At 41.4% G+C, this 24,965-nt stretch overlaps 1 protein-coding gene across 2 annotated transcripts in view; it reads right to left on the minus strand.

Annotated features, from left to right (window-relative positions):
* Positions 1-24,965, minus strand: part of agap1 (ArfGAP with GTPase domain, ankyrin repeat and PH domain 1) — a 139,076-nt gene that overhangs the window by 22,511 nt on the left and 91,600 nt on the right. Inside the window, exons 14-18 of one of the 2 annotated variants that reach the window (XM_086283182.1) lie at positions 22,186-22,347; positions 13,996-14,073; positions 5,302-5,456; positions 4,645-4,735; positions 2,651-2,873 (exon numbers count right to left, since the gene is read on the minus strand). In XM_086283182.1, coding sequence (XP_086139308.1) covers positions 2,651-2,873; positions 4,645-4,735; positions 5,302-5,456; positions 13,996-14,073; positions 22,186-22,347 — 709 coding nt within the window. The remainder of the gene's footprint in view (positions 1-2,650; positions 2,874-4,644; positions 4,736-5,301; positions 5,457-13,995; positions 14,074-22,185; positions 22,348-24,965) is intronic. The other variant, XM_086283183.1, reaches the window with a different exon arrangement.

The raw sequence follows: 24,965 nt of genomic DNA on the forward strand, positions 1-24,965 counted from the left end.
TATTTATCAGCAGTTACATGCCTGTAACCCCAGCGATGGTTTGTAATTTCAGAGGAGCAGTAGGCGTTGAGTGAATGCAACCTCGGTGACACAGCTTCTACATATCATTTCATAGACCGTCACTGGCACTCCATAAAGCTGTCATAAAAGCTCCACGCCTTCCTCCCACTGTGTCTCAGGGAACGTGTGAGAGACCCCTCCATGGATAAATACTACTATGATGAGGGACAAAGGCAGCATTTTAGCGCTTCAACTACATCCTGTTATACACATAAGTTTAAAAAAACCTGTGAGAAAATTTAAGAAAAATTCAGGTGTGGATTTGGAAACACAGATGCTGTTAAACAACCTTATAGTAGCCACTATCAGTGTAAAAATTTCACACAACACCCTGACTTATAATTTAGAAAAAGTGTCTTTTCATTTGCTTATTTTGTTTAGACTAATAGTACAATACAATAGGAAAATAAACAATTATTAGGTGAATGTCTTACTAGAGGGTTAATAATTAAATCTTGAGTAATTTTTGAGTGCCCAGAACAAAACAGGTTTCCAGCTTTAACATCGGGAGGGTTAAAATAGCCTTTGTGTAATCTTAGAGGTGAAATGCAGGACTAAAAAAAGCCAGTCACAGAAGGTGTAGAAGTCACAGGGTAAAAAATAGCAGTCAGAGGTGGAGAAACGATGGAAAAATCAGAGAAGGAGGAGTAAAGATAGAAAGAAAACCAGGATTTATGGAGGGGAAACGACAAACAGCGAGCCACTTAAGGAATGGACTGATAAATACTATCGACAGGACAGCGATGGGGAGAGAGGGGAGGAGAGAGATGGAGCTGCAGTGGAGCGTCGCGGGTTAATTGAGATAATATTGACCTCCTCCTCTAATCTCTTCAGGGGGAAACATGCTTCAGATTCATAAATAAATAGGAACATGAGCAACAATAAAAGCATTAGTGCCCTGATGGAGGAGGGCTAATGGCACGTCGATATCCAAGGATCGCTCAGTGTGAGTGAGTGTGTGTGTTTTTGTGTTGTGTGTATTCAGCTAAGCAGATACAGTCGTAAAGCTGAACTCAAATATATTGACTGTAGGCATCTCCTTGTGTTTTTATGTCCAACTTTAACGTGGATTTTGATTTATTGTATACATATTTTTAAGTGCTGTATTCACTCGCATCACTTTAATTCTTACTGATATTAATTTGGCTTTAATGTAGTTATTTAAAAATTATTGTGAGTACGTTTACATTGTTTTTATACTGAAAATTTGATTTCTCATGCACACTAACCTGAGATTCAAGTCTTATTACTAGGCTGTGAAGATCTTGCATGAATATTTTTGTCTGCTTTTGTTTTTAGCAGAAAAAACCCCCAAACCATAAACTAGTTAAGCATAAATGTAATCAAGAATAAAATCCTTCAAGTTTCTCTGTTAGCTGAAAATATGAAGGACTTTGTAAATTTTGTTACTGTGATTGCATTGCAGTTTCAGCTCAATGTATGTTTAATTGATTAGGATGATGGGTCCACGATCAGGAATTTATATTTTCTCTGAAATTAATACAATTAAGTCTGACACATTTAAACCTTTGTTAAGAGGACGAGTAATAAGTGACACAAGCACTAAATCTCAAAAAAGCACAGCAGAAAGTATAGCTGTGTGTACAGTTTTCATACAGTTGTTGTGCTGCTTGAGTTGGCATGTTGAAGATATTTCGGATAGCTGGACTCACTAAAGGAACACTGCTTTTAATATTCATTTGTTTACATGTATTTGTTTTGTCTCGGTGCATGTAGGGTAAAAATGTTTGTGTATATATAAGTGAGTGTGCATCAGTGTGTGTTGGAGGGGAGTAATTATAAAGTGCTTCTGTTGACTAATGAGCGTCAGGGGGGCGAGTGGAGGGGGGGAGGACGGGGAAGTCGATCTTCATGCGGATGGCAGTCAGCTCTAATTTGTTATGATGGCTGCTGGCTTCCCAGGGCTGCAGCATCCGATAATTACACAGCATGCACGCACACACACACACACACACACAAACATGCAGGTACATGCTGATCAACACCAACGTCACGCTGAAGTTCACCGATTTGTTACTATCCCCTGTAGTCTACAAGACAGTGCACACACAGAGGTGGGCTTTTTATTGTGTGACATTTCTGTCAATATCAACACACTCAGTGTGAACCCTGCTGAGCCACACACTGAAACACTGCTCCCTGCCTGCAGCAAGCAGCACTGCACTGATATCCAACTTTCAATATACAAAAAATGAGATCTAAGATCTAGCACAACAATGACTCACTTTATAGGAAGTAAAGTTTTTGCTGAATGTCTTCTCTCTTGGAGACAGTTTTAGAAATGGCGTTCCACAAGGCTCATGTCTGGGTCCTCGTCTATTCACTATTTATTTAAAAACAGTAGTACTTCCAACCAATAAGCAACGTCAGGACTGCTGCCCTGACCTGAGAGATGAGAGATTATGAGAAATTATTCCCTGTAGCTTCGATGTAATCCTGTCACTTCCTGCTGCACCAGAAACAACCACAGTCATCTTTAGAATCTCGTCATTCCTTCAGACTACACTTCCAATTCAAACCTCCCAGTGGAGCCAAACTCTTTTCCTTAGATGTTTTCTACATTTCCTACCTGCTGGCGTCCGGTCCAGGTTTAAGGCGTCCCTGAGCGTTGGCCTCCCACACGCTGTTGGCCAGCTCGTTGCCAATGGCCGACATCACCTTGATGAGCTCCAGCGGCCACTCATCCAGGTCTAGAGAGCGAACCCTGGACAGGTGAGTGCCCAGGTTCCTGTGGATTCCCGAGCACTCAATGCAGATCAGGGCCCCAAGATTCAGACTTGCCCAGTCCGGGTCTGAAGGAGACAAGTTCACTCTATTAAAGACAATATACCCTTTTTGGGGAAAAAAAAAAAGAACTTCGGTTTAATTGTTTATGTATATAAATATGTATGTAAATATGTTATAACAAACAAAGATTATTAAAAGAGTTCCTAAAAAGTAAGAATTCTGGATAAACAACCTTTATTTTAAAGGTCAATGAGGAAGTTTATCTATTTAGGCAAGGCAAGGCAAGGCAAGTTTATTTGTATAGCACAATTCAACAACAAGGTGATTCAAAGTGCTATTTAAACTGTGTTTGCAGAGGAAGATCAAGACATGAAATTTAAACAGTTGGTAAAAGCCAGCACCGGACAATCATTGCTCTTTATTTGTAGGTAGAAGGTGGCTAACAAGGCTAGAAGAATTTTAGACCTTGGTCATCATTACAGACCTTCTTGGTCTGTAATCAATAACTGAAATCCGAAAAAAATCTAATTCGGGAACAAATGGACAAAACTGGAAATGACCTCCGTCATTTTATATCTTAAGTTCTTTCTTTTGGTTTCGGTTTAAATGTGACGTGATAAAGAAAGAATGTAGGCATTACTGTATTCTTCCTTCCTATTGTCTCAAAAATGGGCAAAAAGAACATTTGTAAGAATTATGATCTGAGAAAAGCTCACAATATTGGCCTGCTTGCTGGGAGAGATTGCATCTCTAAGGCTACGTTCACACTGCAGGCAAAAGCGCATCAAATCCGACTTTTTTGACCCTATGCGACCCATATCCGATCATGGTATGACAGTGTGAACGGCACAAATCCGATATTTTCAAATCGGATCTGGGTCACTTTCATTTGTGGTACTGAATCCGATACATATCTGATGTTTTAGAAAGCGACTGCTGTTTGAACGGTCATGTCGCATTAAATCCGTCTTTTACGTCAGTGACACAAGACAGACGCCAATTATCAGCACCGGAGAAGCGCCCGAGAAGACATCGTGAACGCTTCCTGGTCATCCCGTGTAGATGTTAGTGAAAGTGTTGGGAAGACAACGTTGGAGAAACGTGAACATTTTATTTGTACTGTATAAGTACATAGTACATAGATAGTTGCAGATTCTGACAGAAATCAGCAACTATCCTTTGAAGCACCGCTCCTCTCTAAAACAGCAATAAGGATAATTATTAGGCCATATGTAAATAACAAAATAACTTTATAACTTAAAGCAAAATTGGGAAACGTAAAGTCCGAAACAAGTCTTTATATTAACGGCCATCATTCAAATAACACTGTTTGGTTTGGGTCTAAACAGAGTGCGTTGTGTGTGACGTCTTTTTTTTGCGCATGCGTGCCGCTTTGAGCGTTCACACTAGAGCGCGTTTGCTGTCACATTTTATTTGTAGTGTGAACAAGCAGACAGAAAAAATTGGATTTGATCAAAAAATCGGAATTGAGCATTAAGACCTGCAGTGTGAACGTAGCCTAAGTTGGACAGTGAGAGGCTGAACATCCTGCACAACAACCTAAAGGATGGACGGAGTTTCAGGAATTGGACTTAAATTATGCAACTCCTTGAAATAACTGGACCCATTCTTGGATGGTGTCACATTTACACATAATTAATCCTTTCAGTCTAGTTTAACTCTGACCATTAAGAAGATACTCAGAAGGCATTCTTGCGTGAACCCTAAGAATCATCTTTCTTGACCTGTCTGATGGTTTATTTTTAGGAAGTAAACTGAAGGGTAATGGTTGTGTTAGTGAAGGTTTTGTTGACACTGTGGGTGGTTTGTACTCACTCTGTGTGTCGCAGTCGGCACAGCGACCGTTCCCTCGAATGCTTCGGATCGACTGCAGAGCCATCGCCTCTGTCTGGCTTGTCAGACGAGACTGAAACAAAGAAGAAGAAAAAAAACAGTTCTGGCTCACGTCTTTTCTTGACTAAATGTTTACTTTACAGTTTGAGGGAGAAAAAAATAGGATTTAAACACTGATCAACCTCTTGTGTTCTTGACAGCGCTGTCTCTCAATTAGGCTAAAAATGTTTAAAACACTGAGCATATGTGAGTCGCTGCTGTTTTGGGTTATGAGCATCAATGTCGGAGAGTGAAGGAACAACACGATACACAAATGGAATTGGTGAAGGGAGGGGGGGCCGGCGTCTTTTTTCTTCTTCTTTCTTTTTGGGTGGGAGGGCAATAAAAAGGCTGAGAGCCTGAGGCGTAAACACATCAGGCCTCGAATGAGACGCAGCCGCCTGCTGCAGGTGGAAAATGGCAATGCTGAGGCTCAATGTGAGCTACAGTAATTGCTATTTTCTAATTATGTGAGTGAACGCGCATGTGTGTGTTTGTGTGCATTAAAGGGCGATTTCGCATGTTTGTTGGTCCTGATGTGGACAAATGTGAAAATGGTGCGATGAAGAGACTGAAAGGCTCCAGGAGAACTCGGCTCACCTTGTTCTTGCTGCTCTCGCACGACTGCAGACTCGCCAGGATCTGGCTCTCGATGACCTGAACCCAGGCATCTCGCTCCTCGTAGGAAGTGGCTTCAAAGTGCCACGTCTGCCCCGTCAGCGACACGATGGTGAACTCAAAGTTCTCCTCTTGTTCTGTCAGAGAGAGAGAGAGAGGGAGAGATGAAAACACATCCTGACCTTACTCTGACCATTTTGATTCAAAAGCTTCGTCATCAAACAGTCGCCAAGCAGAATTTAAAAATAAGAACAACGTGTGGATGCTCAGCTGAGGGCTGTAACGACCAACTCTCTCTCACGTTGTTTGACAGGACACCTGTTCTACTGACCTACATGACCCCGCCCCCTGTAGCCAGGATATCACCCAAATTAAGGGTCCCTGGACCATCCTGCCCTCTTCTCTGCAGACATGTCAGCAGGAGAGGCCAGTCATTACAATCAGGGCCAGCTGGAGGGGGGGGGGTGCATATGGATCTGTTACACAGAACCCCCTCAGAGGTTAATGGGACAATCAGGAGCCAATTACATCAAGTATGTGCGAGCCTGTTGTGTGGATTCAGGGTCGAGGACACTTTTTAAAGCAGCACCAGCGAGGTTTGACAACATGTCTGCAGAGTCACACATCAATGGGACCGTTCACTCAAAATCACATTTTAGTAAATTCAAATAAAGTCTCCACACTGAGACAGTTCTAATGGGATTTACTGCAATAAAATGTATAAAAACCTCAAAAAATGTCACAAAATTAGAAAAGAAATTACAGCTAAACTACATAAAATACCAGAAATGAGCAGTAACCAACAGACCTCTCCAGCTGATCTTTAAAACAGTAACTGAGCTAACAGACTGAGCCACATCAATACGTATCGACTGTTAGAATAAACAGGATATTCAGACTAGATTTGAAAACCTTCACCAATTTTCACTTCCTGTTAAATAAACATGAATTAATTCTTGAGTTCAAAGACTAAAAGATCCACTTTTTAGCTCTTCAAAGCTTTTTTCAAACTTCAGATGACTCATGAGGTGAGCTTCCAGCTGCATGCTGGAGTCTTCCTCAGATCTCTTATGATGAGGTGAGTAGAAACCGTTAGAAAAGTCAGTAATGGGAGCTCGGCGTTACAGGGAGTGCAGAATTATTAGGCAAATGAGTATTTTGTCCACATCATCCTCTTCATGCATGTTGTCTTACTCCAAGCTGTATAGGCTCGAAAGCCTACTACCAATTAAGCATATTAGGTGATGTGCATCTCTGTAATGAGAAGGGGTGTGGTCTAATGACATCAACACCCTATATCAGGTGTGCATAATTATTAGGCAACGTCCTTCCCTTTGGCAAAATGGGTCAAAAGAAGGACTTGACAGGCTCAGAAAAGTCAAAAATAGTGAGATATCTTGCAGAGGGATGCAGCAGTCTCAAAATTGCAAAGCTTCTGAAGCGTGATCATCGAACAATCAAGCGTTTCATTCAAAATAGTCAACAGGGTCGCAAGAAGCGTGTGGAAAAACCAAGGCGCAAAATAACTGCCCATGAACTGAGAAAAGTCAAGCGTGCAGCTGCCAAGATGCCACTTGCCACCAGTTTGGCCATATTTCAGAGCTGCAACATCACTGGAGTGCCCAAAAGCACAAGGTGTGCAATACTCAGAGACATGGCCAAGGTAAGAAAGGCTGAAAGACGACCACCACTGAACAAGACACACAAGCTGAAACGTCAAGACTGGGCCAAGAAATATCTCAAGACTGGTTTTTCTAAGGTTTTATGGACTGATGAAATGAGAGTGAGTCTTGATGGGCCAGGTGGATGGGCCCGTGGCTGGATTGGTAAAGGGCAGAGAGCTCCAGTCCGACTCAGACGCCAGCAAGGTGGAGGTGGAGTACTGGTTTGGGCTGGTATCATCAAAGATGAGCTTGTGGGGCCTTTTCGGGTTGAGGATGGAGTCAAGCTCAACTCCCAGTCCTACTGCCAGTTTCTGGAAGACACCTTCTTCAAGCAGTGGTACAGGAAGAAGTCTGCATCCTTCAAGAAAAACATGATTTTCATGCAGGACAATGCTCCATCACACGCGTCCAAGTACTCCACAGCGTGGCTGGCAAGAAAAGGTATAAAAGAAGAAAAACTAATGACATGGCCTCCTTGTTCACCTGATCTGAACCCCATTGAGAACCTGTGGTCCATCATCAAATGTGAGATTTACAAGGAGGGAAAACAGTACACCTCTCTGTACAGTGTCTGGGAGGCTGTGGTTGCTGCTGCACGCAATGTTGATGGTGAACAGATCAAAACACTGACAGAATCCATGGATGGCAGGCTTTTGAGTGTCCTTGCAAAGAAAGGTGGCTATATTGGTCGCTGATTTGTTTTTGTTTTGTTTTTGAATGTCAGAAATGTATATTTGTGAATGTGGAGATATTATATTGGTTTCACTGGTAAAAATAAATATTTGAAATGGGTATATATTTGTTTTTTGTTAAGTTGCCTAATAATTATGCACAGTAATAGTCACCTGCACACACAGATATCCCCTAAAATAGCTAAAACTAAAAACAAACTAAAAACTACTTCCAAAAACATTCAGCTTTGATATTAATGAGTTTTTTGGGTTCATTGAGAACATGGTTGTTGTTCAATAATAAAATTATTCCTCAAAAATACAACTTGCCTAATAATTCTGCACTCCCTGTAAAATTTGATTGGATTTCTGAGTAAACCTCGTGGAGCTGAAAATCCTCTGTGTTTCTGTACGACTGCTTCCATGCCTCGCCACAGATGTTCACGTTTGTTCGTTGACATGTCAGCCACATTTGGAAACTGTTAGGGCGCACAGACGGGATGGGAGGGGGGCTGAGTATCATCACCACAGCAGATCAGACTACAAGCAGCTTCTGTTTACAATTAACCCCGATCAGCAGGGAAGAGGAGGCGACACCGGGTAATCACTTAATCAAAGGATGGCCTCCAGCGTGCCTGATAATTCCCAGGATTCCACCGTCTCTGCTGGTGTGACCCGGAAATGCTTTCCTCCATCCAAACCTGCGCGGCGTCGGGCTCAGACAAAATCTCAGCAGTGAGCTCGGTAATCACTCACAACACGGGCGAGGGTTTCTGGAAGCAGCCGTTCATGACGAGCGGCGGCAGCAGAAGAAGAAGATGATGATGATGAGGGGTTTAATCAGTCGGAGAGCGGTCACGGCCGGCCCGCCAGGGAACAACCATTTGCTCCTCCTCAACTCCAGTCATTTGGCTAATTGGGATCGTCTCAGAGCAGCAGAGCCGAAGCTCCCCTCCGGCTCTGCTCTGGATAATCAATGGCCTTGTCCGAGGAGAGGAAGGACGGAAGGTAAGGATGGAAGGAAGCGCCCCGAGGCGAACGGCGGGCTGAGGAAGCCCCGCACTTCCAGATGAAGAGATTGAAAACACCTTTGCTCTCCAAAGTTTCTCTACTAGAGATAACCGAGGATCGTTTTCATCTGTGAGCTGCTGCAGGCAGCTGACGGCCTGAGTCGGATGAGCTCACGTTAATTAAAACTACTGTTTACAAGGGCCGGCTAACGGATCAAGGTTAAACCGATCTGTGCAGTAAACCAGCCGCTGAGCGCAGAGATTCAGAGAAACAATGATGAGACTGAACTTTTCTCATGAAAGCAGTGAAACGAGAGGGACAAACTGTAAAGGAAAATATTTAATAAAAGGTTTTCTCACAGTGGAAAAAAGCTGGACATTTTTACCAAAGTGGAGCTTCAAGCTGCTTTTTTCCAGGTGATGTTTTTGGGAAAGGATCCAGAAATAAGTTTTTAGAGGAAGTGACCGAATTAATCAACATTAACATTAATGAAGCCTAATTAAAACCTGCAGGTCCAAACTGAAAATGAGTTGAGAATAATAAAATGTTCAAAAAGCAGCTAAAGGAAAGAAAAATTCACCCCACAAATGTCTGAAAACTTGTTTGAAAAATATAAATAAAATCTGAAGAAAGCTAGACAAAAAATTCCAGTTACTTTATATTAATAACCATTAATAAACAAAATCTGTAAAATGATATACAAAGAGGAAGAAAACACTGGTCAAACTAATATTTCTAAAAAATATATTTAAAAAAAGTTTTTTTAAAATACAAAAAATTGGAAAAATAAAAAAATTAAAAGAATTTAAAAACAAAATGACAGAAAAAGGTGTCAAAAAAACCAACCTTTTTTACTTTTCTTTAAAAGATACATTAATATAAATACATTTTATGGAAAACATTTATTTTGGTGTCTAAGAAGAAGAATTGTCCCAAAAAGCAGGAAAAAAATAGAAAAAGGGCCCCAGATTATCACGAGAAATATTGAAGATAAAGCACTTATAATAATTTCACTTAAACTAAATTAAACCTCCAAAAACATAGAAAAACATCCAGAGTTTCACACAGTGCTCGATCCTGATTCATAGCCTGGAGCTTATTGACCTTTGATTATTAACTTGATTGCATAAAAACATGAGTTTTATTTTAGGAGCACCTGTTGCTGTCCTTCATGATTTACGGGGACACTGCGTGACTTCAGAGCGGGTGCTACCATCATCAAACTATCTTCAGACCAGAGGAAGTCGAAGCTCTGCGTATGAACGTGTGTCTGATGAAGGGCAAACTGTACATAATGCAGGGAGGGAGTGTGTTCGGAGCTCCTGGGTGAACACCGGGTGCCTCTTCGTTCTAAATGACGGCTCACCCATCAAGCACCGCCTCAGCCCTGCAGGGTCAAGAGCCAGAATCCCATCATAATTAAATTCCCATGATTCTCTGTTTTCAGGGGGAAGGGGAGGGGTGGAGGCTGCTTGACAATTATGGAAACCAACAATCCAGAAAGGCTCTGCCTCTCTGCAGCGTAAATTAAACGGTGTTTCTGGATTTAAATGCTGCATGCTGACCCAGCGCACTAAGCCCGCTAATGAATAAAATCAGGGGGGAAAAGAACCACTCCCACCACCCACTTTTACTATGAAACCCCTGCCTGGACCTCAGCAGCAACACTAATCTTAAAGCATGGTAGAAAAATTACTCTGTGGAGCTTTTTAGTCTCTTTTAGCTCATAGTTTCAGTTCTCTGAGCAGCCAACAGCTAAAAGAAACAGAGGTGGAGACCAAAAGATATTCACTGGATTATATTATGATAGAAACTAGAAATGGAAACTATATTCAATAGGTCAAATATGAAACGTGGAGCTTTTAGCTGCTTTATATCCAGGGTGAGGAGCTAGAAGTAAAATGTAAGTGCAAGGACTAAAATTAATTACCTTTAACATTAATGAAGCTTAATTAATGCTGAGAATGTGCAGCTTCAATTTGCAAACGGGCCGAGGGGCAGAGGATAATAAAAGTGTTCAATGTTCACATTGTCTTCTAAAAAAGGAGAAAATATAACAAGTTTTAAAAATATAAGAAAATATCAATAAAATAATAACATTATTTTATATTAGTTTGGAATGAACTCCCTGAGAAATATTTTAGAAAATTATGAAAAAAAGCAATAGGAATAAAATGACAACATAAATTGGAAAAAGATGATAAAAATCTCTGAACTACAACTAAAATTGCTGTAAAATACAAAGAAATTGCTGTTAGTGTTAGTAAATGTTAATAAATATGTAATATTACTTAAGTGTCATAAAAATAACAAAATGTCCAAAAAATTAACACAAAAAGATGCAAGCAATACAGTGGTCCCTCGCTACAACGCGGCTCACCTTTCACGGCCTCTCTGTTTTGTTGAATTTTTTTGGTGCAATTTTGCATGCTTTTTTTTTTTTTTTTTTAAACAGCACATTGTGTTCTGCGTCCTGATTGGCTGTAGACCAACGTCAATCAATCTTGTGCCGTGCCTCCTGTACAGTACAGAATGCGTTCAGCTTGTCAAATTTACATCAATCTCGATCGCTAGCAGTGTGACTCTGAAGTGCTGTACTGTGCGTTTGTAAGTTTTCTCCCCAACAAACATAAGAATTTCGACGAAACGCCATCACCTGCAGGTGCCTTTGGTTTCATTCTATAATACTGGACTTATTTTTCTACAAGTTTTAAACTTTGAGAGTGTTTAGACAACAGAGAAAAGTGTGAAAATGTTCATGCCTGACTGAGAAAAGTGTATAAAGTGTGTAGTGAGGGGTTTTACAGCCTTATACATCTATAATAATTATAAAAAATAAAGTTGGCTACTTTGCAGATTTCACTTATCGTGGGTTATTTTTTAGAACGTAACTCCCGCGATAAACGAGAGACCACTGTATGACTAGAAAGTGTAAAAAGAGACAAGTAAAGTTGATAAATCTTCACAAAAATAATGCTAAGTGTCTAAAAACAAATCAGGAACAAAATATGTCCAAAGCTGTCGCAGCACATGCAGCATGTTGCAGATAAAAGGCCAGATATTTTCCTCAGGAAGTGGAGGAGACCAAATACGGAGCTAAAAGTAAGAAAATGCCAGATTCACATACGTGATGATCGTGTTGATGAGTAACTGCTGCATGTGGAAACAATTTTTAAGAATTTACTTTCCTCAACTTTATTTCAGACTTTTTACAGTAGTAGTTCATTTCACTAAAAATAACTAAAGCTCTTTCATCGCACGTTCATGGGTAACACTGCTGTACGTGATTAAAATAAACCTCCAAGATCATACTGGATCTTCCAAGCACATTGGATTGGGTAATTTCTCATTTTTCTAACTAATTTAAGGACCATTTAGCTGTCAAAGTTACTTTAAACCCCAAACTTTGAAGGCGAAAACAATCAAGCTTATTTTTTGAAGAACTTTCTAGAAAATCGTGTCTTTGTCTTGACAGTTTAATTTGCTCATTCAGATTGGAAATGAAACAAAATGTGACTTTAAGCTATAAAAAGAGATTTTAAATCCTCTGAGGAAATCTTCAAAAAACTCCCCCTGATTTCTTTTCTTGCCTTGTTCGGCCTGTGTTTTTCTTTCTCCATTCGCTGCTGCGTGTGTCTAAATGTATGCACGAGAGCACAAACACACACAAACTCGGACGCCGACCACGCCGCACTGTGCGGGTAATTACTGCCACCGCTCTCGGCTACTGTGGGTGACATTCGCGCAGAGAGAGGTGGTGCCGAGGCAATTTGTGAACTCTGACACTGGCAACCTTTAACGGCAGAAAAGAACAAACCAAATATACAGCATTTACAAGACGCAGGGAGGAATGGTGGCAGGAAGAGGGGGAGGAGGTGGGGATTGGCAGAGGGTGGGTTGGTGGGGGTGGGGGGCAGGACATGCATACAAGCCTATCATCCATCCGGGGTGTGAGGTGTTGAGGCTCAGCGGGAGGTGTATGTGTGTTTGAGAGTGGAGGACGGGAGGTGCAATGAGAGGGGAGGCGTGAGGGAGACAAAAGGGGGCCTCGGGAAACACAAATTAAAAGCCTTAAATGTCACCGCACACAGTATTGCTTTGCGACACAGGTCATTACTCCCCATATTATTCGCAGCCTTTTACAACATTAATAACCTGGAAAATATTGCAGCCGATTGTTCAGAAGTCGCTCAGAGAAAGAAATATGTGGCTCTGTGTTTTTATTTTTTTTGCTCTTGAGCAGAAGACGGAGAGGAACCGAACCACAGCACATACTTCATGAAGGAGGAAATCACACCAGAAGATGCTCTGGAACACTATCGCACAAAACGCACATCACATTGTGGTGTATCATCACCTGTACAGCCCATGCTTCCAGGGTGGGGGTGTTTGGTTGGCTGTGTCCTCACAGGTGAGGCAGGTGGGGCAAAGAAATACAGGGGAAGGGAAAGACAGATGCTTTCTCCACTGGACCAAACACAGATGGACACACCGAGAAAGAACTGACTGGATGATTTGCAGCAAAAAGACTCTAAGAACTCTTTAGAGGTGAAACACATCCAAACTGCAGGATGAAAATATCCCTGTGTGGTTTATAAAGTTAGAGAAATATTTTTTTTCCCCATGGACAATACTGCATTACTCTCACATTGATTAAGACATATGAGGTGGTGAAAAAGATTTAAAATGGCAATTCCAACATGTTGTACATGGATATAAAGTGGACGGGAAGGTTAACTATGAGTCCAAGTCGGGCAAACATCCCATACTGACTGCAAAAATACCTTAAAACTGACTATGTGAGTCATAAATCCATAAAATTTACAGCAACATATTTAGTTTCTTTTAAAACTATATCAGGGTTTTTTCAGTTTTTCTTTTTTTTCAGAAGTAACCAATCCATGTTCAGTTTACAGCTCAGCTAGCAGCTCACTTTCAAGTTATGGTCCATGATGAGTGTTAAACTCTGTACTGACCTCAATTTTGGTAAAAAAAGAAAAAAAGGTGTATAATTTAATATTACTATATATTATACTACTAATACTATAAATATCACTAATAACTAATTTTCCCTCTTTGATCGAAGTTGATGATTCATTAAAGAATTAGCCTTCATGTTATAAAAGTGTCTCAGTGCTTCTTGCTTAAACATGTAAGTGACTCAAACCCAGTTTCATCATCTTTTTCTGCAAATCACCAACTCATTCATTCCTGGAATCAAAAGCACAAATCTCCAGCACAGGGGACTCCAACCCTGCAGTGGTGGGAGGGTCAGGGTGGAGGTCAGTTGGGGGTCTGTCCGTCCCACCACAGCAGTTTTTTTTTTTTACCTTCTGAGTTCTGCAGACTGTTGGTGTAAATGCTGCGAAGGCTAGAGACGCGATTTAGTTTCCAAGCTTTACGTTTGGCTGCATCCCCCGACGGCAGGAAGAGAGAGAGAAAAGACGGCAGCGAGGAAGGAAACAGGAATAATGTGGGTATGAAGGAAGATCGAATGGGGACCCAAAGGAAGATTGAAGAAGGAATGAAGGAATAACAAAAGCAGGTCAAGCGGGTATGATAGAGGAATGAAGAAGAGATAACAGGCGATCCGAACAGGAACAAAGGAGACAAGGGACAAGAGAAGAGGAATGAATGAGGAATGAAACATGCAGGACCAAAGGAGAGGTGAGGCCAGATTTTAGGAATGAGACAACAAATATAAGACATAGACAGTAAAGGGGAAGAGGGAGAGAAAGAGAGAGACAGGTGTCAAAACCAGCAGTGCAGAGGATGCTATGGAGGGGGTGTGGCTCGGTGCTGAAGTGGGAGGAGCCAATAAGCACAATGAAGGGATGGAAGTCCGTGAAAGATCAACAAAGTACATCTTTAATCCACTACAAATAAAAAAATAGAACTTGGAAAAAATCTAAAGATGTCAATCAAAAAGTTTCTGCTCACATTTATCTGATAAAAAAATAACCAAACTAAAAATATTCATGACACTTTAAACCCACTGAAAGTCAAACAACAAGAGCCTCAAAAAAACCTGCTGTTGAGCTACAACTCAACACTTCCTCGAGATTTTCACATTAAAAGATAACCAAGAAAGTAAGAAAACTTATTTGCGGGCAATTTAGAGCGAAATATCAGTGTGTGATGTGTAAGGTTTGAACTTTTATTTCCTTTTTAGAATTGTGAGCTGCTGGTTGGATAGAATAAAACAAAAGTCAACTTAAACTTTGAAATTGCATTAGACAGTTTTCAGTATAATCTCTTATTTCATAGATATGATTAATTATTTTAATTAATCACCTTTAGCAGAATATAAAGGCAACATTCTTCAAAAAATATGGTCGAAACTGTGATAATGTGATTTTTTTAAGCATTAAATCAAACCTAAGTGCCAACAAATGATGGGACGATAAAAACGCTGAACTTCTGTAGCTCCTTTGTAGCTCTGATTCTTCCACAGGTTTGAGCTCTGTGACCTTTGACCTCTGCAAACTCTGTAATATTCACTCCCCCCTGGGGCTACTGCGAGCATTTGCCACCAAAGCAACATTTGCAGAGGATGAAATACAGCCGCGGCTGACACTTTAATGTTAGTCCGCTTTGTTTTCCTCGATCTGCCACAGGAGGCGAGGCGAGTGACGGATGGAATGAATCAGGGTGGTGTTAAAAAGGTCACAGGTTGGAGCCCCGAGAGCGCGAGCAGAGAGGCTGAAGCAGAGACCAGAGTCATGGATCTGAGATAAAAAACAAAAGCTAAAAAATGAATCAAGAGGCAGAAGCAGCTTCATGATATAAGACACCACAAAGTGATGGGACTCAGTTAAAACTGTCACTACACTCCACCTACATGAATATCCAGCCTGTTACTCCAGTATGAGCTTTTTTTCAAAGCAGGGGGACGTGAAGTGTTTTTCCTCTCAGTCTAACTCAGATATTATTTGCCTCTAAGTCGACTCATGGTTTAAACCATGTTGTGTAGCCTGCTGGATCATCTCCTCAGGGATCAGGGATCTAAGGAGGAACCAGGAGCAAGAGTTTCTCTGGAGCTCGCTGATATCAAAAATCGTACATTAGTGGAAGTTTGTGAAAGCTTGTTGCTTTCTTTTTCCTCATTTTCTCACTTTCTGATGTTATAATGTACACGGTATGAAGGTATGTTATGAATATAGTATAAGTATGTACAGGCTATAGCTGTAGTGAGTGTACAGGCTATGTCGATGTTTAATTTGATCTTTGAACGCTTTGAAGTTTATTTGAACAGTTTGTTACTCTTCATGTTGTATACTGGAGAAAACGTTAAAACATCAGCAGGTCTATCCAGCACTGACGATAGTCTTTGTATTTTGTGCGTCTCATTTAAAAAATCTTGTAAATGTTTCTCACCAACCTGTCTGAAAAAGCTTAAACATAAGTAAGTAAAGTAAAATTTATTTATATAGCGCTTTTCACAGATAAAAAAAAAAAAAATCACAAAGTGCTTTACAACACAAGAACATGTTTGTGTAAACTATATAAACTTGTGTCAGAGGGAGAGAGACTAAAACAAAGTGACTGACAGGTAACTGCAGGACCACCTGGTCTTTCCTCCACAGAGGCCCTCTTTGTTTCCCTTCTGTTTGACCCTCTCTGACCCTATTTGACCTGTGACGGAGGGCGGAGCCCACCTTCCTGATTAAGCTGCGACTTTAAAGGAATTCAAGGCCTTGATGAAGCAGTCAGAGAGCGGCGTGCTGCAGGTGCACCGACCACCTGACAACAATGAGGTGAAGCTCTTCAGCTGAGACACCGTCACACACGAATGTGATCTGAGAGGCGCGCACACAACTTAAACATCAGCTGTGAGCAGCTTTCCGTGTGAGGAATCAAAGCCACCGTTTCTCAACTTAAACTTCAGGAATGTGGCCACAGATTCAGCTTCAAACTTTTGAAGCTGAACGAAAGAGACTGAGGTCAACTTTCAAAGCTCAAATGGCAGCCCGGTGTCGAGGCTGCAGATCCACTCATGCTCTCATTATGAGGATGGCCAACTGCCATGACCAGTTGGGGGTGAGGAGAAGAAGATTGGTCAAAGACATGGTGTGGAAGAGAGCCAGAGATTAATAATAACTAATAATTAAATGCTGAGAGGTGTATAAACACATATTGAGTGAAAAAGGTGACTGAAGAAGAAATACTTCACACATCATAGGAATCCCCCAGAAGCCTAGACCTATTACAGCATAATTAAGGGAGGATTCAGGGTCACCTGATCAAACCCTAACTATATGCTTTAGCAAAAAGGAAAGTTTTAAGCCTAATTTAAAAGTAGAGATAGTGTCTGTCTCCTGAATCCAAACTGGAAGCTGGTTCCAAAGAAGAGGGGCCTGAAAACTGAAGGCTCTGCCTCCCATTCTTTTCCCATTCCCCCCACACTTTTAAATACTCTAGGAACAACAAGTAGGCCTGCAATGTGAGAGTGAAGCACTCTATTGGGGTCACACAGTACTATGAAGTCATTAAGATAAGATGAGCCCTGATTATTCAAGACCTTGTGTGTGAGGAGCTTTATGTATGTAAGACATTCTTGCATTTTAACAAATTGCTGTGTGTTATCTGACTTCATGGCTAGAAGTTGGGTGTCATCTGCATAGCAGTGAAAATGTGTGCTATGCCTAAGGGAAGCATGTATAATGTAGAGAACTAACTCAAAGACCACCACAAGTAAAAATGAAGAGCTACATTTGAGCTAAAATTTTCAGAATAAAAGTTAAAACCAAAATAAGTCAAAAAATGCCTATAAACTTGACAAACCAAGGATAGAACTAACAAAACTAAGAATGTTTAAAGCTGAAGGCTAAAAGAAGTAATTCGCAATTAACCCCGGTGAAACACATCAAATTGAACTAATCAAACTAGAACGAAACCAAAAAAAACCCCACATATCCAAAAAAATTAAATAAAAAAATCAATAGATGAACAAGAACTCTACCAAAGACAATAAGCCAAAACCAAGTCTGAATCAAAAAAGCATTGTGAAGAACAAAACAAAACAAAGTACTGCTAATGAGCAAGAACGGCACAAAAGAAGTCGTAGTTTGATCCAAAAATCCAAAATATCAGAGTAGAAACACCGACGTGAACTTGGTAAGTCCTTGTCAGTACACCTATAAAACCAACAAAACCAAGACCAAGTTAAAACAGAAAACTGAAACAACTATCACAAATCCCAACCCAATAAACTATGAATGCATTAATTAAACTAAACTAGATCAAATGCTACACACTAAAAAAATGCCCTTAAAAATCAAGATAAGTGAAAATCAAAACCCATTCATGGGTTTATCCCATCCTATCCCATGGGTTTAGTCCAAATGTAAGCGTGACAGAAGTCAGAATCAATGGATGAACCAGAAGTACACCAAAGATGACACGCAAGAATACCTTTAAAAAACATCTTCATGAATCTGACAAGTCCCAGTCAATACACCAATAAAACCAAGACCTGGTCAAAACAGAAAACTGAAATGCATCAGAACGGTAGTAAAACATCCTCATGAGCCATGAAGTCCAAATCCAGGTGAATACGGTGGAGCTGCAGGTCAGTGAGTCATTAAAAAGTCACGCACATTAGTCTGGCCAGAGGTCACAAAAAGCCCCATCTGAAACAAAAGAAGTATCACCATCACCACCAGGAACTTCCACTGGTGCAGCAAACTAAGGGTGAGAATCTCCGAGTGTGTGTGTTGGTGTGGTCCTACCTGGGGGAGCTCGGCCGCAGAGGGCGGTTCCCCCTCATGAATTACGCCAGGCCTCGCTCTGACATGAAGATACTTCACCCGCCCGCCCGGCGTGACAGGCGGTGAGCCAGCGGCCGGCTGAGCACGCTCAGTGCTTAATGGCTAAATTGGGAAGACTGTTACTAATCGCTTATTGAATAATGAAAGTGACACAGCTGATAAAAGATTTCAATACACTGGATTATTTATAATATTTCACTTAAGCCTCTCTGGCTGACTAATGTGGGGGCGAGATGAGGGAGCTGGGAAGCGTCTGATAACGAGTGGCGGTCAGAGGAAGTGATAATAAAACGCTTGCAGAGGGGGAAAAAAAGGAGGAGGAGGAGTAAAGCATAAGGAAAACAGAGTGAAGGAGGAATGAAACAGATGAGACAAAACAACGAGGAACAAGATTAGAGGAGAAGATGGAAATGAGGACAAGAACCAGGAGGGGAGACTGAAAATGAAAAAGGAAGCATTGAGGGTGGATGTGAGGAAATAAAGGAAAATAAAGGGATGGAAATGAGCAGAGATGAAGGCAGATGCAGCGTCAATCTGTCACTCAGACAGCCACTTGTCCTGTCAGCTGCTTGATACCTCACTGATGGAGGGACGAACATTACACATCTGCTGCTGCGCCACATCTGTTCAACGAGCTACTGTGTGTGTGTGTGTGTGTGTGTGTGTGTGTGATAAAAGATCTCGATAATTATCACAAAAACATCAATAATGGTGATAAACTGAGGAGGAATTTAGGATGGAATCAGCCAATCAGGATACAGCAGCGGGCGGAGGTCATAGATGTGTGGTGCAGAAACAGAACAGAAAGAAACACACAGGTTGATGTTTAGCAGATCTTTCTAATGTATATATTTAAGTTTAATTTGTGGTTTTTATTCATGAATGAATCCATATTTTATTCTTTTTTTTCCTTTACGCCAGCCACTTTATTAATACTAAGAATTTTCTTCTGCTGTGTTTAGTGTGAAACACTTGATATGACGCTGCTAAACAAATTAATATTGGATCCAGTCTCTCAGCAGAAACGATCAGCAACAACCCATTAAACCACAATGTAAAAGGCTTACTTTAGAGTTTTCTTGCATTCAGTTTCCTTGATCAATAAAGAAGACGTATTATTGTTCTTCTTGTCATGAACATAATACTACAGTATATAATATATATATTAAGCATGGCCCAAGTTTCAGATACTGACGTATACAAAGAAAGTCTGTGAGAAAAAGAAAGTGGGCTCGTTTCAGAGTAGAATCAAACTCCAAGGCTTAAAAGTAAAGTACAAAAACCTGCAGTTCCTCTAATGTCCACTTGAGGCCGCCTCCAAAAGTGAATCAGTCTCACATTATAAGATGTCCACATGTTCACAGCAGAATTAAGCATGTTTACAGCCTGCTACAAAAATTGTTTGGGGTTCTATGGCTACATTCCTCCTTCACAATAACTGGATGGTGAATTTTTAAAATAATTTACCGGTTTTAATTGTATTAAGGCTTAAAGTTTGAAAGGTGCAATGCCACTTTGACTGACAGGTGTATAGCAACACATGTGGCTACAACTGCTGAACGGTCCCTGAATGGGACTCAAGCTAATTCAGTTGTTCTACAGACTATTATAAACAAAAGAAAAAAACAACCCCCCCCCACAATAAATCAAAAATCTTTAAACATAATAACAAATTTCAACATCGAATCTAACCCAAGTCCAAACATTCATAAGGAATTGCTCCTCTAACTGTCCAACAATGATCGCCAAATGGCGGATGTCTCCATGCACTTAAATGATGCCAACCTGTCATATAAGCATATATAGAAGCATATACAAAATTAGCCATTAGTTAGTAACCAGGTCTCTAATTGGCTTTTTGTAACTGTCTTTAAGATTTGTTCTGATCAACTTTAGCTTCATCAGGTTATCTGCAGCTGAATTATTACCAAAGACAATGCTTTTCATGTTTAATGTCTGCAGTATTAATATGAAAGCAGGTTTTTCAGCTGTTGTTGGATTCACTAATATGGAGTTACTGCTGTGCATGTACACACTCATTGATCCACAGACTTTACAGAGAAGAGGAAGACCAAACAGGGTGAAGAGATGAAGGGCTGAGAGAATGACAGGATGGAGAGATCCTTTCCTCATTGAGGAGGTCGAAAATCTCAGACAATCACATGACTGCGTTTCCCAGCCTAGGTCCCAAATAATCTACTAATGTCACTATGAACAAAGGTTCAGGGTTTTCTTATACACTCAACAAAAATATAAACGCAACACCTTTGTTACTGCTCCCATTCCCCATGGGATGGACGTAGAGACCTAAAATTCATTCCAGATACACAATATAACCATCCCTCCCAAACAGTGGTCACAAATCAGTCCAAATGTGTGGTAGTGGGCACATCTGCTATATTGAGATAATCCATCCCACCTCACAGGTGTGCCACATCAGGATGCTGATCTGACATCATGAGTAGTGCACAGGTGTACCTCAGACTGCCCACAACAAAAGGCCACCCTGGAATGTGCAGTTTTTTGCGCTATTGGGGGTCTGGGGACCCAGAACCGGTCAGTATCTGGTGTGACCACCATTTGCCTCATGCAGTGCAACACATCGTCGCATGGAGTCTATCAGATTGTCAATTGTGGCCTGTGGAATGTTGGTCCACTCCACTTCAATGGCTGTGCGAGGTTGTTGGATATTCGTGGGAACTGGTACACGCTGTCGTATACGCCGGTCAAGCACATCCCGAACATGCTCAATGGGTGACATGTCCGGTGAGTATGCTGGCCATGCAAGAACTGGGACATTCTCAGCTGCCATCTGCCCTGAACAATGTGAACCATGATTCATCCGTGAAGCGCACACCTCTCCAACGTGCCAGACGCCATCGAATGTGAGCATTTGCCCACACAAGTCTGTTACGGCGACGAGCTGGAGTCAGGTCAAGACCCCGATGAGGACGACGGGCATGCAGTTGAGCGTCCCTGAGACGGTTTCTGACAGTTTGTGCAGAAATTGTTTGGTTGTGCAAACCAATCGTTCCAGCAGCTGTCTGGGTGGCTGGTCTCAGACGATCTTGGAGGTGAACCTGCTGGATGTGGAGGTCCTGGGCTGGTGTGGTTACACGAGGTCTGCGGTTGTGAGGCTGGTTGGATGTGCTGCCATATTCTCTGAAACGCCTGTGGAGACGGCTTATGGTTGAGAAATGAACATTCAATGCACGGGCGACAGATCTGGTTGACATTCCTGCTGTCAGCATGCCAGTTGCACGCTCCCTCATTGCTTGTGGCATCTGTGGCATTTTGCTGTGAGACAAAACTGCACATTCCAGGGTGGCCTTTTGTTGTGGGCAGTCTGAGGTACACCTGTGCACTACTCATGATGTCAGATCAGCATCCTGATGTGGCACACCTGTGAGGTGGGATGGATTATCTCAATATGGCAGATGTGCCCACTACCACACATTTGGACTGATTTGTGACCACTGTTTGGGAGGGATGGTTATATTGTGTATCTGGAATGAATTTTAGGTCTCTACGTCCATCCCATGGGGAATGGGAGCAGTAACAAAGGTGTTGCGTTTATATTTTTGTTGAGTGTAGCATCAATACACAAACTTTACAAAGATAGTGGGATTTAAGATTTGAAAACTAGAAAATAAAGGTCGGGTCAGTTTTAAAGATGATGTTTTCATTTGTATTTTTTTAAAGAACTAGGCGGGGAAAGTGCGAGGCGAGGGGGAGGGGAGATGGCGTTACCTTCCGCAGTACCAGAGAGGCCGTCGGCTTTGAAGTTACTGGTGCTCTTCTTCCGCCGGTGCTTCTTGCGGTTGGCGTGCGGCGATGGCGGCGGCTCCATCTTTGGACTGGTGGTGCTGGAGATGCTGGGACTGGAGCAGACGGAGTCTCCCAGGCCTGTGTCTGCAAATTTAACCAAATAAAATCACAAATAGAACTCTACACTGTTGCCATACTGCTCACAAGTGATCAATGGGCTTCTCTCACTATAATACTGCAGGATCTTTACCCATCAGTAAAATAACTGTTGCTGTAGACTGATGCCAAATATAACTAAACAGAACTACTTGGAGGGTTTTGCTTTCTAAAGACCAAAGAGCTTTTTGGTGGGTGGAGGATAGGTCGAGGCACCCATCTTTTTCTGCAGTGTCTTAAAAGGGGAAGTTTATGGTTGTGGAGAAAAACATTCAGAGATAATTTGAGATAGTTGTAAGTTTAATACACAAGTGGCCTTTCTTGTTTTATCTGCTGAGAACTTTGGACAGGTTTTAAGCTGGTTCTGGATTAAGTTTTTGACTAGTTTCATTTTGGTTTGACCTCAGCGTTTTTTGGTTTTTTTAAACCTTTAACATCTTCGAGGGCTTGTCACAGTTCTCTAAATTAGTCTCAGGGTCTTGGTTCCTTCATGTTACACCAGACTTATTTCTTACACTTCATAATGGGATTATTGGGACTTTCTTTTAAACTGGTTTAAAACTGCTTTCAAAATAAATTTTCCATTGGGTTAACTTAGGTTTGGGTATGATTTTAAATTTGGTTTGGTACTGGTTTGGAAGAACTTACAAGTTTTCTGATTTCGTTTTTGAGTACCCTAAAAAAGCTTTTGCGGTTGCTATTTTTAATAACTTCTGGGTTAGTTGTGAGCCTAATTTTGGACTCTGGACCTGGCTTTGTAGTTGACTTACAGGTTATGGAGGAATTGCTTCATCAGTGGGATTAAACTGGAGTCTTTTGTCTCTTCCTGTAATTTCACACTGCTGATATTGCGATCAGGATTGTGTGAAGTCCAGGCCATCAGATACAGGACTCCCTGCTCTTCATTCTGACTCTGGCTTCAGCTCTTGATCCTGCTGCACAGTTACCTTTGATACTTCACTAATGACCTTAATATGCATGGTGGCAAAACTCTTTGGCACAGAACAGAAGCTGAGTAAATCTGAGCGCAAAACCTCACACCTCGACTGCTCTATTTTATAAGCAGAACAGTAAATGTATAAATATGTATATATAATATCCGGAATCACCACTGACGGGGTCCAAATGGATTAAAGTAAACTATACTGAATCCCGTTCCGGTCGACATGCAGGCTCAGACCTGTGGGCGAGCGAGGCTATCAGCACAGTGAGTGGAGTCTCTCTCTCTCTGCCCTCCACTCTTCACGCCGGCTGCTGACAGCTGTGACTAGCGGCGGAATAAAATAACATTCAGCTTCCATCAATATCACGGCGCGGCGGCCACACTGACACGGGCGCGGTGTGTATCTGTGTGTGCAGATGGAAACACGTGTGCACACCACACACACACACACACAAACGTATCTTGTCGAGCGCTTGCTGGCCGGCGCATCCCCGAACGGCAGACAGCCCCAAGGACGGCCATAACTTATTTTACAATCGTTTAGTCTCAGCTCAAGTGGAAAATGTGACAACTTATCTCTGCTGACAAGATGCCATCCCCGAGCGCGCAATTAACCGCCGTGGATTAACGGCCCTCCCATCTGCAAGCCGCGCTCCATCCACGTCAAACCCCACCACCGCTGCCCCCACCCCCACAACCACCTCATCCTGCTGCACTCTCTCTCAGTCCAAACTCTGATTGTTTTTCTGTGGTGTATTTTCTCTCATCAACAGTTTAAACACCAGCTGCTCAGACCACACAAACCACCACAGAAGAAGAAGCAGCTGGTCCAAAGACTACAAACTTTTCTTTGTTTTATGCTCCAGAAGGTGGCGGCAAAGCACCTGTGAGCCTAATAAACCTCAAAGAAGAAGCAGAAACTGAATTTTTTTCATGAGTTTAATCTTAATTTTAGTATTTATTTATTGCAGAATTTTATTTATTTTTGCATCTTTGCACTGTTTAATACAAATGTTTTAAGCAGTTTTGTAGTTATTATTAACTCTGACAGTTGATCTATGGAGGGCAGACCCCACCTAATAAAATATAAACAGGAGTATTTCGGAAATGATTGAATCTGCAGTATTTCCTCCTATTTATTTAACATGCTCAGTTTATTTACTTCTGTTTTTAATTTCCTTTCTGTATTTTTAAGATGTTATATTACTACTTATCTTTTCATTAGCTTATTTAATATGTAATATCTTTGTTTTTCTCATTTTTTTCTTCTCTATAATTATTTCCTATCATTTTGGCCTCGACACTGCTTGAGAACTGAGTGATGAGTTAACACATGTAAGTCTTGACTACTCGTTTGTCCCAATTATTTTTTTAGATTTCAGATATTGCTGTAAGATCTGTAACATTTCTCAGATCTCTGACAAAAGAATTCATGACTTCATCACCATTTTTAAGGTTAATTAATATCTTACTCTTGCATAAAGTACCTTTTAAGGATCCACAGGGACCTTAAAGGAGTGCCCTTACACCTATAGAAACTGTGTGTTTGTGTTGCCCCTGGGAGCCCATTGAGAGCGTTTCACAGCTTTAAACGTTATTTGAGGAAGGCTGGAGGCCCCAAAGAAGGAGCTGCCACTCAAGCTTAACATCAGGCTCATACACA

Source organism: Aulonocara sp. 'chitande type north' Nkhata Bay, linkage group LG23 (genome assembly GCF_057382095.1).
Source record: "Aulonocara sp. 'chitande type north' Nkhata Bay isolate Kocher_YH1m ecotype deep benthic linkage group LG23, A_spYH_male_GT1.1, whole genome shotgun sequence".
In the NCBI taxonomy this organism is placed as follows: domain Eukaryota; kingdom Metazoa; phylum Chordata; class Actinopteri; order Cichliformes; family Cichlidae; genus Aulonocara; species Aulonocara sp. 'chitande type north' Nkhata Bay.